Genomic DNA, 16,306 nt, shown 5'->3' with positions numbered 1-16,306 from the left:
CCTACACATCTTCGGACAAAAAGGTGCAATTTAGCATGACCAGTGCACCTAACCTGCACATCTTTGGACTGTGGGAAGAAACTGGAGCACCTGATGGAAACCCATGCAGACACTGGTCACCCAAGGTTGGAATTGAACCCAGGTCCCTGGCAGTGAGGCAGCAGTGCTAACCACTGTGCCATGTTGCCAATGAGTTTGAGTTATACCTAGCACAAAAGAAGATGCCTATGGTTGTTAGAGGCCAGTCATCTCATCCCAGGACATCAAAATCATTAGCCCATTCTCAGATTTTACTCTTCATCAGTGACTGCAACTTTCTAGATGCAAAACCTAGTCCTCCCTCTTCAGAGCAACAGTCGTGCCATTCCATTAAGCATTCAATCATCTCAATCTACATGTTAATAAAATCACCAATTTTGCTCCCAGGCATTTATAGAGCTATTTTATTTCAGGGATTGAATTGACAGACCATTGATGGCTTTTGCCACAAATCCTTTTATATGTCCAATATTTTACATCCTTCTTGTTCGTTTCTGAGCCTTTTCCACCAGTCAGTATTCTTCTGAAGGCAATGTACGGGTTCAAAATTGCATGCAATATCCATGGTGAGAGGAGTGACCAACTGAGTTATAAACCCAAGAACTCCTGCTCTGTATTATTAATCCTGTTGATGGATATGGCTGGAAAACACATGAATGATCAGATCATCATCCTTTTCCTCCTTGGCCAGTGGATATTTTCACTGTGTGCATATTAAATGGTGTTGCTTGCTCCCAAATGCAACATTTCATTTTTATCTACTTTAACCTGGCTTGTATCTTTTTGCTATCAGGCCTCTGCTTCTTTTTTTTCCCAATTGAGACCTCTCCGATGCAACAGGGAAGAAAAAAAAAACAGATGCTGGAATTTTCAACTCAGGAGACAGAATCAAATAGTAACAGGAATGAGGGTTTTCCAGATGAAAGTATGAAATGAAAAGCATGCATGATAAAGTAATACAAGTTTCTCTCTCATTTATTATTTCACCAGGATAGTAATACTAAATTATGATCTCATTTTGACATACCTTAGCACTATCCATTTGCTTAGTTGTCAAATCAAGATAATATATTTGTGATAAGCATACAAGGGCCTTTATATACAACATGGGAGAAAATGACAATACCTGGCTGATATTATACAATAAAGTGCAATAAGCCTAAACTTCTTGTTCATGATCTGCTAAGACATTCAACATACTAACCATTTAAATATATTGCTTAATAATTTAATTTTAACCCATTATCAAATAAAACAGTTCAAGTCAACTGAGTAAAATGACAAACATACTCAATTCCAAACATGCACACACTCCTGTACAATCAATGAAAACCAACAAGTTAAGCCATTTTAAAGAGAAAGTAAATATGCAGTGCTGCAAAAAGTTTAGACCGCACAGTTGTCTGCACTGAACTATTTGCCTCAACTTTCATTGTCATCTTGGAAGCTCTATTAACTGTGAAATATATGGTGGACTCACTACATCAGCACAAAGCTGACTAACTGAATGTGAAAAAAGCAGGTTGCATCACAATCTTAACACTTTGGGTTCACTGCTCATTAACTTGAGAACATCAAGATTAAAATCCCAGGTACATATGATGCATTTCAGAAGTTTCTATATCTTGAGGTATTCAACTAAATTTTCCAAAAAGGCGCGGGTGAGAAGCTGCTACCATAATCTTCGAGTAAGAATGACAATGAATAAGTGTGGACTTCTGGGATACAGCATCACTAAATTCTTACCTAATACCAAAATCTTTCCATGATGCCAATCAACAACTACAACTAAAGCAAGCAACTATTGCATAAGAAAACCATTCCTCTCATGAGCCAAGCTGACAAATAATAGCTTGTAATGGACCTGTGCCAAATCTGATCCACCACTTACAAGAGATCCTATTTACAAGGAATCACTAGGGACCAGTTAAGTTCCAACATTTGCTTCTACCAGCACGCAGTCATCAAAATCAATGCTGTCTCTGAATTCTATGAATAATCCTGGGAGGTTCAGTCTATGGACCTGTGCTTAACCCTCTCTCCACTCACATTGTCTGTACCTGTAAGGCTTGATTACCTGTAAAGACTCGCATTCCAACCATTATTTTGTAAATTGAGTTTGTGTCTTTATATGCCCTATTTGTGAACAGAACTCCCACTTACCTGACGAAGGAGCAGCGCTCCGAAAGCTAGTGGATTTTGCTACCAAATAAACCTGTTGGACTTTAACCTGGTGTTGTGAGACTTCTTACTAGGTTCAGGCTACCCAGAGCAACAATTTGAGTGTCTTAGTCCATACTGCAAAAATAAATCCTGGCCAATCGGATTGGTTGGCAAGACTCGAAGGTGGGACTTCTTCCTCATATAGGGGCCAAGTCTCGCCCTCAATCAATTAATATTTGTTGAATGTTAAATGGTTGTGGGACAGCACAGACATGTTCCTTGATTCAGGTGGTGGAGCAGGAAACCCAGCAACTCAAATGTCCTGCACAACCTCTCAGTTCTGGTACCATTTTTGTAATTTTTTTTGCACCGTGTCCTTTTAATAGTATGGAAACTAGAACGGTGCAATGCTCAAAGTACAGCTTGAATTAATTAGTTCTGTTACCCCTAATGCTGCTTTTAATGTTTTGTTCACCGTCTTCTCTAGATCCCTTTGATCTTCTGCCCCATTCCATCTATTTTTAAGGTGGAGGTGAGATTTCTACTTTTTCATATCGAAGTGCAATTTCTTCACACACTTATCCCTTTAAAACTTCACTTTCCACTTAAGTCTGCAACTTTTCTAATACCTTCTGCATTGTTTTAGTTGCATCCTGCTCCCAAATAGAGTTTCGTTTCCAAGTCCAAATCATTAATGCAATTTATTAAAAATAATGATCCTTGCACTGATCATCGCTTTCTACCTTCTTCCAATCTGAATAGCCCCTTTCAACCCTGCTTTCTACATTTTTATTTTGCCAATTTGCTCTTTTCTGTTATTTTCCCCGATTTCACCTGAACCTACCATGTTACTTTTTTTGAAAACCTTCCAAAAATCTAAGAATGACATCCAATACATCACTCTGGTCTATTCTTTCTATCACCTCTCATTTCCATCGGGTTAAGCATGAATTGGCTTTTTGCTAGGTTTTATAACATTGCTCCTGGAACTTCCTGTTCTGAAAAGCAAGAAGCATTTTTCCCACATTTGGTGCCACTCGTTTACTAAGTAAAGTTAAAGTAAAGTTAAATTATTAGTCACAAGTAAGGCTTACATTAACACTGCAATGAAGTTACTGTGAAATTCCCCTAGTCGCCACAGTCCGGTGCCTTATGGATCCCACAAGGTCCTAAACTGCAAGTTTGATAAACTTTTGGTGTATGCAGGTAGAAAAATGTTTTAATAAAGGGAATGTTTGCTTTCTCTCTTCCACAGTAGAAACTTCCAAGAAGTTTCAGCCTATAAGTGACCTCAAGATAATCTTAATTAACACAATTAAACTTTTGCACTGAAACGTTGACAGTTCTACAGACAAAAATGCAGCAGAAGGATGCACTCTGCTTTACATGGTACAAAACAGGGAACAATGCAACTCACACTGAGCAGTACAATGGGAGATCTGGTATCTGCATTATGGTCATTAAGCTTTGTAAGAGTAAAAAGCTATAGATGTAATAGAATAGATCTTGCTATAATTAACTGGGCTTAAATACGAAAGGTCAGTCACATGTTAGTTAGCAAGTAGTTTTCATGACACTGTTAAAATTAACTCAGATAAAATGTTACTTTGCTATGGATATTAAAAAAGGACGAGGGAAGAAAATATTCCCCTCCATCATCATATGATAGGAAATATTTTCTGTTCAATGGAAGTTTTATATTTCCCATATTAAAGTACTGGTTTGTCAGTATTTATTTTTATTAAGTTAATTGAAGCCAACAACAGTTTGCCCTGTGCTACAATCTGGCTGGTAACATCGTAACATGCATTCTATTGCGGTAGCGGCACGGTAGCACAGTGGTTAGCACTGCTGCTTCACAGCTCCAGGGACCTGGATTCGATTCCCGGCTCGGGTCACTGTCTGTGTGGAGTTTGCACATTCTCCTCGTGTCTGCGTGGGTTTCCACCGGGTGCTCCGGTTTCCTCCCACAGTCCAAAGATGTGCGGGTTAGGTTGATTGGCCATGCTAAAAAATTGCTCCTTAGTGTCCGGAGATGCGTAGATCAACGGGTAAAATATGTAGGGATATGGGAGTAGGGCCTGGGTGGGATTGTGGTCGGTGCAGACTCGATGGGCCGACTGGCCTCTTTCCGCACTGTAGGGTTCTATGATTGCAGATACTGCATTTCCTGTTTCTGCCAACAAGCTCTCTCTCACACATCACGAATTTCACCGACATGCATTTGTTAAATCTGATTCATCAGTTAGTCTGCACATTACCTGACAGTTCTTGTCTAGCTCACTCAACTCCAATGCTCTGCTAGAATGATCAACTTAAGACAGATACTCAAACAATCAATATTATTCCTGTTTATGTTCCTGAGTTAATGTGTTTAAATGTTTCTGGACCTCTTATGAATCTCATATTAATTTTACAAGTAAAGGAATGTGCATCCAGGTCACCAGCGGGTGAAATTTAGTACCGAAGGCAATCTTTACTCAAGTCTTACAATTATTTACAGTGAAACATTACAAGTATACACTTCCTAACTTAACCCCACTACAGTTTCAATAAGTATCTTATCATAGGTGCTCAATGAAACCCTAATTAATTCCCCTCCTGCATACAATTAAACAGTTGATATACGATTAACAGTTAGATCAAGAAATGGAAAAGACACATTAACACAGTTGAGGATTTCTCTAGATGGAGTTAGAGCAATGCTATAACATAGGAGTAACAAACTGAAAAAGGTCTATTCGCCAACTGGAATAAAAATGTGAATTTCTCCCTTTTTAAAAGAAACATTCTTAACTTTACATTAGAAATCCTCTTCCCTTCACCTGGACACTTGAAGATCCATCCTTTTTTTCTGTTTGCAAAGGCCCCGAGACCTGACTGTAGCTTATGTCCAGGGGGCTGGATTCACAACTTGAAGCAAACTGGAGTTGAGAACAATCTTGGACTTATCTTCAAAGGTCTTTATCTAAATTCATTTCATGGGATGTGGGTATCACTGGCTAGGCCAGCATTTATTACCCATCCTTAATTGCCAGTTAGGTCTGTGGTGGTACTACCAAGCCACTCTTGGTGATGGACATTCAAGTCACCCACCCAGAGTGCCACCCTCAGTGCTTCCTCCTAATGGTGTTCAACATGGAGTATGGATTCATCAGCTGAAGGGGGACAGTATGTGGTTGTCTGCAGGAGGTTTTCTTGCCTATGTTTGACCTGATGTCATTAGACTTCACAGGGGTCGATGAAGATTCACAGGGCAACTCCCTCCCGACTACAATTCCACCACCTCTGCTGTGTCTCTCCTGCTGGTTAGACAGGACATAGTACGAAGTCTCACAACACCAGGTTAAAATCCAACAAGTTTATTTGGTGGCACAAGCCACAAGCTTTCAGAGCACTGCCCCTTCATCAGGTGAGTGGGAGTTGTGTTCACAAACAGGGCATATATAGACACAAACTCAATTTACAAGATAATGGTTGGAATGCAAGTCTTTGCAGGTAATCAAGTCTTAAAGGTACAGACAATGCGAGTGGAGAGAGGGTTAAGCACAGGTAAAAGAGATTTGTATTGTCTCCAGCCAGGACAGTTAGTGAGATTTTGCAAGTCCAGGCAAGTCGTGGGGGTTACAGATAGTGTGACATGAACCCAAGATCCCGGTTGAGGCCGTCCTCATGTGTGCGGAACTTGGCTCAAGAGCTGGGTTTGCTGTTGTCATTTCTAGGTCGATGCCCGGTGGTCTGTCTGGTTTTATTCTTTCGTACTTTCTTTGTAACAGATCAATGCAACTGAGTGGCTTGCTAGGCCATTTCAGAAGGCAAAAAGAATCAACCACATTGCTGTGGATCGAAAGCCACCTTCCCTGTAGGGCATTAATGAACCAATTGGGTTTTTATAACAATCGACAATGGTTTCATGGTCATCATTAGACTTTTCCTGCCAGATGTTTTATTCAGTTTAAATTCTACCATCTGCCATGGTGGGATAGTAACACGGGTTCCAAGAGGATTAATCTGGGTCTCTGGATTACTAGTCTGTGACAATACCACTGCGCCACTGCATCTCCCAAGATACGTTCAAGTTACTTGAAAAACCAAAACACTACTTAACCAACAAGCTCTATAGTCTACAATGGAGATCTATAAAATGGGATGATTTGACAATGTAAGCAAGAAGGTTCCCCAAACACATCCAAAACATCCCTTGCTGCCCATCACGTTTTCTTTTATCTTTCCATTTGAGGGCACAATCCTGTGGCAGGTCAAGATGATCAAACGGTCCAGTCAAGGAGGTAATCAGTACAATGAACAATGTGAAAATGATAACACAGATACTAGAGTTGCAAATTTCCAGAGAAATAATCCGGCGATTAGGATTATCAATTTCAGAAATAACTGAAATAACTAAGTAGCTGGTATGCGTTGGATAATAAATTATGAAACAAACTTCTGCAAGAACAGCAAAATTCTTCTTTTGCTTCAAAGAGTATTTTTTGTATCTTAATTGTAGCGAACTATAACTGGAATCTTATGAGCAGTTTACACTCAGACAAAATAGGTGGAAAAACTCACTCAGGTTAAACCCAAGCCCTGCAATTTAAACTGAAACCTCCCATAAAGGAATCTAAATTTAAAGCTTTTTCCCTTCCATCTCAAGTAAAAGCCTAAAACAATGAAAACGGTAATTATTTTATCCTTAAATATTAAACAAAAGAACAGACTGTTCTCTCAAAGTTTAGCTATCTGAAACAGTTCTTTCATCACAGCATGGCTAGCACAGGGGCAAAATACACTGCTGTTCCAGGGTTACTTACCTCAAAGTCTATCAGCTGCAAGTGTGCTATTAATGATATCAGCAATCCACTATTGTACAGCTCTTGCGCCAACTGTGCAACTGTTTCAGTCTGAGGCTCCTTATCATTGGTACCACATAGTATCTCTTTCATGGTTAGCAGGCATTTTGACACTTCTTCGGAGGCCTAAAGTTAAAGAAAGAATAAAGGTAAAGATAAATTAAGTTGATTTCCAAGGTACAGCTGGGGGAGAAGAGTAAAGCCAGTAAAATCTGAATGGAGATCAACTGGGTCAAAAATCAGTTTACAAAAAACATTAAAATTGGAAACTGGAGGAGAGTACTCATTGCTGATGCACCAATTGCAACGTGCAGTTGCATGAATAATTTCAGAAAATAAACCAAGAGAATCATGAACTGAGATAGCCTCATCAGTTGAGGTGGAGAAGTGCTTTGCTGTCAAGTCTTAGTCAATGTTACTCTCAATGCTTTAGAAGCAATGTGAAAGGATGCCACTTCAATCGGAAGAGAGCATCTAATCACTTCAACGTTTTTGCCAAATGCCACAAAAAGAATCCATGTGTAGTGTCGCTACACATGGCATGCATCCTCCCCATTCCATAAGAGAATCAGTTTAAAAAGGATGTGAGGAATTGTGCACATGGCATGCAAAGAAAAATATTACGACAGAAAAATATTATGATGCATTTAGATAGTTTTAAATAAGCTATCCATGTGATATTTGCATCAAGCTAACAAAAAAACCTTTAATTCTCTACAAATTACAAAAACAGTGGTGGGGTAAGTTGTTTTGCAGGAACTAAAACAACTAGTTCACAGGATGAAATCTGCTCAAAAGGTGCTTTGAACAGCAATTAAATCCAAATAATAATGGTCAAAAATACAACAATAATTTCTTGTGCCAGTTACATTTTCAGCATTAAGACAACATGAATAATTCATTTTGCTCAAGTAAAGTCTTTTAAAACGACTTATCCTCAAAATATCCAATCTTGAAAATTAGTCATCCACCCCCAAACTTCCTTTCCAAAGTTTTTGAACATTGTCATTTCATCCACAACCCCACATTTGAATCTCTAAATCAGATACCTGTGCTACCATGGCACTAATAAAGATGCAAACCATGTTCTAGGTGACCTTGTTCAAGCTGCATTATCCCACCTGAACTTATTTGCAGCTTTTGTCTGATTAAACACATCATCATACTCCAAAACATTTCTTTAGGAGGTTCAGCTTGGTAGGCCTGACCATACTAGGTTCCTTTCCTCCACACCTCCTCTGATTCTATGTAGTCAGACTGCTCCTCTGATATTCCAGTCTTGGAAAAGATTCAACTCCCTACAGCTGAATACCAATGCTGCAGCCAGCCTTGCCACAATTCTCTTGCCTCCAACCCCATTCTAACCACTGTCTTCAGCCAAATGTTCCAAACCTATGCATGTTATTCAACTCCTAAGATGAGCTCATACTCCACATGTTTCTCATCACAAAGATAGCCTACTTCATCTCGAACAACACCCATCTACTGCTAGCATCATCATCCATGCTAGCATCATCTTTGGACTCGAGTATTCTAAAGATTTCCAAGTTGGCGTTCCATTCTTACAAAGTGGCAATTCATCCTAAAATCCACTGCCCACACCCTACCCTGCTTAAACCTTGGAAATCTATCATTTATCCTTACTTAAATACATTGGCTCATTCCCTTGTAAACACTTCATCCTTTTTTCCCTCCTTTCCTAGTCTTGCCACGCCTGGAATGTTTTACGGCACAGGGAACAGCCATTTGCCCATCAAATCTATACCAGCTCTCTGCAAGAACAATCCAGCTAGTCCCACACCCCCACTCTTTTCCTTTAGCTTGGCTATTCTTTTTCTATATTTCTCCAATTCCCCTTTGAAAGTCAAAATTGAATCTACCTCCACCACCTTTTCAAACAGTGCAACCCAGAGTACAACCACTCACTGCTTTTAAAAATTCCTTGCATCGCATTTGGTTCTTTTGCCAATCACCTTAAATCTGTCTCCTCTGGTTCTTGACTCTTCACCAATGGAAAGAATTTAACTCCATCTCTGTCTAAACCTCTCATGATTTTAAACATCTCCAATAAATCTCCTCTCAACACTGCTCAATGAAAAAAAAAACCCCAACTTCTGCTTCTGTTCATGCTTTTGAAGCTCTTTATTCCCAGTAATCGTTACTGTAAATCTTGTCTCCACCCTCCCCAAGATCTTCACATCCTTTCTCAAGTGTGATACATGGAATTTGACGCAATACTCCATTTGTGGCCAAACTAGTGCTTTATAAAGGTTCATCCTAACTTCCTTGTTTTTGTACTTAATACCTCTAAATTGATCAAGTCCAGATCTTGTATGCTTTTTTAACCACTTTCTCAACCTGCCCTGCAACGTTCAATAATTTGTTGACGTACACTCTCAGGTGTCTCTACTTTAGCTTATATTGTATCACTTCAATATTCTACCAACGTGTATAACATTGCACCCGCCTGTGTCCTCACTTCTACATTTTGTACCACCTGCAAATTTTGAAATTGGTTGTTATGGAGAGAAGAGCTGTCCAATTTGAGAGACTTGCAGAGAAAGTGCAAGATGTTCACACCTGTGGACAACAGCAACAGCATCTGTACTAACCATTAGATTGTTGGTCTCCAGGTCTCACCCGGTAGAATGCAGGTGGGAGTTCAAATTTAGATTGTCGAGCAAGTTTGTGAGGATTTAAAAGGGGGCTAGAATATTCATCTAACCCGGACACTGACCAATTGGGAGTCTTGCTGAACTTGGCCGTTTTCAGGTTTGTATTAATAAATGACAGTTATATTGTCAAGTAGGCATATCAGGGAATTGTCTGTATCTGCAAACCCCTCTCGTCTATCCCGGTGTTTTAGAACAGCCATCCGCTCAATGACACCAGTCACTGAGCAACTATTAGCAGCACTGGCTGCTCCACATCCCCTTTGGTGAAAACCTTGCCTACAAGTCCGCAATATCCCTCCTTGTGCTCCATCCATCAAAATTTCATGAGCTGCATGTTTGAATCCAGTGTTCTATTTTTGCACAAAGCAAAACAAAAATTATTTTTCCTCTTTAGATTGAATGTCTAATAGTGTAATGATAAAATGGAAGCTGGTTAAAGACCTGGCCATTTTTGCATTTGTATGTGCACAGGAGTTTCGGTGTGGGGGGGGTGGGTGGTTAGTTTTCTTGAGTTCCGGCAGTGGCCACCCTACTGTTCTAAAAGGAGAAACCATGTAGCTCTATAGATTACATTTCAAGGAGCGCAGTGCATTGGGCTTTATTGCTTGGTTGAGCATATTCAAAATTTAAAACATGAAGGTTTAATATAGATTATCACCCATGTTTCTCCTCATTCTCACTTCCCCAAAGTTGCTGAACATTACTGCTATCATTTGGAATTAATTAGCAGTAAGCCTCCCATGACACCTAACATTTATTCTGCACCAATGTTCTATCAGTCAGATGTGAATGAGTACGTGATTATACACACACATGCTACTTTAAACAAGAGTATGCAAGGAACATTGAAAAGATGAGACACGCCCTAAACAGAGATATCGTAGGTTAATGACAAAGCTGGCCAACCCTTCTTTAGTTTTGTTTTGCTGCAACATTACAGCTGAAAAGAATATAGAAAAAAATTTCTACTTCAATTAATCAATTATAAAATAAGCTAATTGGTAGTGCCTGTATCACAGGTACCATAATCCAATTATGTCTGAACCAGAATCACTTTCTTTATTAAGCAGATGCCTGATAAAAAAAATCTCGTCGACAGGTAAACAGAATATTTTTAAAAACTAACCCTTTATACAGCATCTCTAATATTTTATTATTTCTTGTTACAGAGACTACCCCACCCAGATAAACTTTCCATGCCCAAACCACAGTCTTGGCTCATTGCTGCACCACCCTCCCAAGGCCTCTGGCAATTTTCTGCTCAAATCCACTTTCCGTTCCGTTGTCCTCCTCCATCCTGTACATGGAATGACTCATCTGCAGACTTCGCCCCACAAATCCTCACTCTTTCCCCATTAGCATCACTCCTCCTTCATATGCCAGTCGGAAAAAGTTAACATGAACTTTTGAGGTGCATTTTTAATAAGATGTTCAGAGGGCCAATCTTATCCCCCTGATTTTGTCACCCTGACTCAATTTCACCATCCTAACCAGATCATTACATGGTGTCACTGACATGACCATCTTCAATTACTTTCTTGCTTCCTTCTCAATCAGCAATTTCCTGTCTCCAGTCTCTGTATTCTCACCATTTCCTATGGGGAAAGGAAACTGCATACACCCAACCATCTTCACTCTCACCATTCTAACGTCCAACTTCTGGTCCCACCAAACCATTGCCAATTCCATCACTCCACTCGAGCCGTTTTGCTTCAGCTTTCAATACCCACGTGGCCACCAAATCGCCCTCATCCTCTGATCACTGCCATTAACTTTTGCAACACTATGAGCTCTCCCCCCTACTATCATCTTAGCCCAAGTCTCCAAGATCAGATAAAGACAATCCTAAACTTCTCTTTACAAATTACACCCTTAGATTTCCTTCTACTGCCCCTCCTTCCTTATCTGATGCAAGGTGGGAGGGGTTCATTGATTATTTTGTCTCCAAAACCACACCAGATTGGCTGGGTTAATCCTTCTGCTGAGCTCAACTACGATTACTTTTCCTTTTGTACCCACACGGTTTCCTCCAGGTTGCCCATAGTGTAATATTCCTCATCTATGTACTTACTAGCTTTTGCCAACATTATCTGTAAATATAGGATTAACTTGAAAATATATGCTGACAACACCCAATCTGTCAGAATTCACTGCTCTACTGTTGTTCCCTTGCAGAGAGACATTGTTAACTGCACCCAATCCTTATGCATCGTTTCCCATCCCAACCCAATGGCTAAATAGGCAAGTACACCATAAGCTATAACATTCCAACAGCCCAAAGATGTGCAGGTTAGGAGGACTGGCCATGCTAAATTGCCCTTAGTGTCCTAAGATGTGTAGGTCAGGGCGATTAGCAGGGTAAATGCGCAGGGTTGTGGGGACAGGGCAAGGGGTGCTCTGTCAGAGAGTCAGTGCAGGCTTGATGGACAAGATGGCCTCCTTCTGCACTGTAGGGATTCTATGATTGACCACATTTAACTTCCAGACTGCAGTTTTAATTGGTAGCAATTCATAGAATCACATAGCAGAGGAGGCCATTCTTGTGTCAACTCACTGAACGAGCTACCGAATTATTCCCACACCACTGTTTCTTTCCTCATAACTGTGCACTTCATAGAAATCATAGAAACCCTACAGTGCAGAAGGAGGCCATTCGGACCATCGAGTCTGCACCGACCACAATCCCACCCACCCCACATATTTTACCCGCTAATCCCTCTAATCTACGCATCCCAGGACTCTAAGGGGCAATTTTTTAAACCTGGCCAATCAACCTAACCCGCACATCTTTGGACTGTGGGAGGAAACCGGAGCACCCGGTGGAAACCCACGCAGACACGAGGAGAATGTGCAAACTCCACACAGACAGTGACCCGAGCCGGGAATCGAACCTGGGACCCTGGAGCTGTGAAGCAGCAGTGCTAACCACTGTGCTACCGTACCGCACTTCCTTAGAAAATTACCAAATCTTTTTCAGCATTGTATACTAGATCATAATTCACTATATAAACAACGCTCTCACCTCGCCTCTGGTTGTTTTACCAATTACCTTAATTCTACGTCCTCTGGCTATCTGCCATCAATAGAAACACTTTAACCCTTTGTACACTAACAAAACTTTTCATAATTTTGAACACCTTTATCAATTCTTCCCTTTATTATTTCTGTTTTGAGGAGAACAACCACTGCCTCTCTGGCCTTTTTATACAACAGAAGTCCCTTCACCCCAATACCATTCTTGTAAATCTTTTCTGTACCCCCATCAAGACTTTGACATCCTTCCGAAAAGATTATGTCCAGAGGTGAACACAATATTCCAGAGGTCTGATCAGTGTTTTGTAAAGTTTTAGCATAACTCTGTTTTTGTAATCTATGTCTCTATTTATAAAGTCTAGCATCCTGTATGTTTTTAAAAAAAATAATATATCTATTTGGCCTGCTGCCGTCAAAGATTTATGCAGGTGAACACCAGGCAATTTCACATTTCTCTTCATCAAATGGACATCCCTGTCTATTTCACCAATCTATTTCCTCAAAGTCGGCTGTTATCCTCCCCCTTGTTCACTGCATTTCCAAGTTGTGTGTCATTCTCAAATTGTGAAACTGAAGTGGTTTAGTGGACCTAGGCTATGGAGGGGGGGAAAGAGGGTGAAAGGGGAAAATGACCCAAATATGATTTCTACTCAACAAACCTGCTGGAAGTACATACAGCAGGGTGACACAGGATTCAGAGAATCTCATCACTGTGTCCAAATCCACAGATATAATGGGTGCTTGAGCAAATTACCAGGACTTTTTCAATTACATTCCAGTAGTCAGTACCTGTATGAGATGAGGGCGGGGAGAGAAAATTAACAGCTACTATATAAAAACACTGAATAAAAAAAATCCAATGTTTAAAAAGACCTTCAATAACCAAGTGACATCAACAACTCAATATGCAGCATCATCACTGATTAGATCGAACTATATTTTGTACAGTATTGTTAAAAAGACAGCAGTTTCATGAATCCCATACTCCACACATGCAAGGTAAGCATGTGTCACATGCTGCTCTGGGCCACATACACATTGTAAACAGTTTTATCAGCACTCAGCAAATACAAAATCCCTTGTCAGACTAGGCAGCCCTCTTTATTCAGGAAAAAGCACACAGAAACTAGGGTAAGGGACACAGAATAATTAATTTTCACGTGGTGATTTAGGAAAGCATCTCCAAGTTTTGGCATTGCAGCTCAAAGTATAATATTGTACAGTAGCAACTCCTCCCCACAAAAGTGGGGGAGGGGGGAAGCGGGTGCACGACAGAGCCAGCGCTTGGGGGAGAAGAGAGCGCATGAACAAAATCAAGTTCACTGCTTGCACAACCAAAGTCATTCCAACACTTAATTTCTTTAAAATTGTTGGCAGAGGATCATTATTCATTGTAGGAATCCATCATACAAAATTTCAGGCATCTGCAAAAGCTGATTTTAACCTCCATCCCTAGATTTACTGTCTAGCGTTGAACCCCAATCGTTCTTAATGCAACAATGGTGGATTGGTTATAATGGAATAGCAAAGGATACCTAAAGAAAACTTTGAATTTTGTTTTAATGTAACATTCTTCAAAAGAACGTGAATTGTCCAAGAACATGTTCTGCGACTACCAAGTATTGAACAGTATGTCAGAGGTTCCCAACCGGTCTGACACACTGACGTGTTGTAAGGATCCGTGATCAGCATCTCAAAGTCCCAATGAACCTCAGGCCTCCCACACAATTGCAGCTTGGATGGGCCGCACATCTGGTCAGGCGCATGGGTCTAACCAATGTGAAAAATCAGAACCGCGCATGTGTGGCCCTTTCCCAGCTGGCACATGCACAGTTCAGATTACCAACATTACGTTTCGAGCTGCTTTCCTGGCTGATACATGCACAGGAGATTCCAAATGCTTTGGAAATTGGGGATGCTGACCATGGAGTTGAAGACAAAGGCCTCTTGCACCTGCGCAAAAACACAACAAGGGCACAAAAACCTGGGAGAGATGAAGGAGCCATGATATGGCTCCTTCACAAGATGAAGGAGGCAGGGAGAAGAAAAAAACAGGGAGAAGTTTTTTTAAAAAGCTCCCAATAAAGGAAGAAGACAGAGGTAAGAGACAGAAACCAATAAAGTTAAAAAGGAGAAACAGGCTCCAATATTTCATTTAACATGCAAATGGTGATGAAGCTTCCATTGTAAGTTTCTTAAACTAATGAAAATTACATTGAATGGTGGCTTGACATGTTTTAGGAGATTTAGAGATAATAGGCTTCTGCGAGAGGGCAGTTCATTTGGAGAAAATAGGAGGTGTGCCTCAAAATGTTTTTAAAGCATCAGGGTGTGCCCTGACGTAAAAAAGGTTGGGAACCACTGGTATATGTATTTATTAATGCAATTGTTGAGAACAACAAAGAATTTAAATTCAGTAAATTTACTAACACAACACTGAAAAACATTCTACACTGCTGCAAGAGAGTTTTCTAGCCCCTCCAGTTAGTAATTAAACATACCAACTGCTTTATTATTTGTTCTTGGAATGCGAGTGTCACAAGCAAGACCAGCATTTATTGCCCATCACTAAATGCCCTTGAAAAGATGATGGTAAACAGGTGCAGTCCACGCAGTGTAGGTATAGCCACAATGTTTTCTTCTGTAGCAGATTGCTACAAGTGCAAGAATCAGAAAAGATCACCATAGTGCAAATCTTTGGATTTGAGTGATGCCGCAACTTGGGGCCCACTTCATATTCTGTCAACTAATGGAATGCTGAATCTCATTGTTACATTGACTTAGTACAAGCCATTTTCTACTCAATTTAAGACACATTTGGTGCCAAACCAGTGTGATTATGCACACAGGCACTCAATAATAATACCTGCCGTTTACAAGCTAACTTTGAAGCCAAGGGCACAAAACTGAAAATGCTAGAAGATCTCAGCAGGTCTGACAGCATCTGTGGGGAGGGAATAGAGCCAACGTTTTGGGTCTTGAGTCTCGAAACTTGGCTTTATTGAGCTCTGACAAAGAGTCATCTAGACTCGAAATGTTGGCTCTATTCTCTCTCCACAGATGCTGTCAGAACTGCTGAGACTTTCTGTTTTTGTTTCAGATTCCAGCATCTGCAGTATTTTGCTTTTATATTTGAAGCCATGGATTTATTTTCTTGAAAAGCAGTTTTTGAACTTCAACTTGAATACACCAGCAAGCTTTATGCAATCTATTGTTTCTCGGGCTGCTTTATTCTGGTATTCACAAACAAATCCTTTCATTTCAGTACGTATTGTCAAAACTGTTGGAAACACAACATAGCAATTAAACGATTTGATACCTGACCCACTGCTATGTTAAAATGTTCTTCCCCGCCCTGTGCTCCCCTCCCACCTTCAATACTGTCTCACATCTCTGGAGACAGAAAGGTTATCAGCCTGAAACATTAACTCCATAGATGCTGCCACATCTGATTGTTTCCAGAATCAACAGTATTCTGCTCGTTTTAGAACTTGAAGGCTACATTCTAAGAATGAGAAATTTCACATTTCAGTTAATTTTTTGCAT

The 16,306-nt window shown here is 40.3% G+C and overlaps 1 protein-coding gene across 4 annotated transcripts in view; it reads right to left on the bottom strand.

Annotated features, from left to right (window-relative positions):
* Nucleotides 1-16,306, bottom strand: part of cab39l (calcium binding protein 39-like) — a 63,859-nt gene that overhangs the window by 30,770 nt on the left and 16,783 nt on the right. For all 4 annotated transcript variants that reach the window (XM_078232177.1, XM_078232179.1, XM_078232178.1 and 1 more), the window contains one exon: nt 7,014-7,178. In XM_078232177.1, the coding sequence (XP_078088303.1) occupies nt 7,014-7,178 (165 nt within the window). The remainder of the gene's footprint in view (nt 1-7,013; nt 7,179-16,306) is intronic.

This window comes from Mustelus asterias, chromosome 17 (genome assembly GCF_964213995.1).
Source record: "Mustelus asterias chromosome 17, sMusAst1.hap1.1, whole genome shotgun sequence".
NCBI classification, from domain to species: domain Eukaryota; kingdom Metazoa; phylum Chordata; class Chondrichthyes; order Carcharhiniformes; family Triakidae; genus Mustelus; species Mustelus asterias.
The sequence above is the reverse complement of the archived record's forward strand: the minus strand, read 5'-3'. Positions and strand labels throughout refer to the sequence as shown.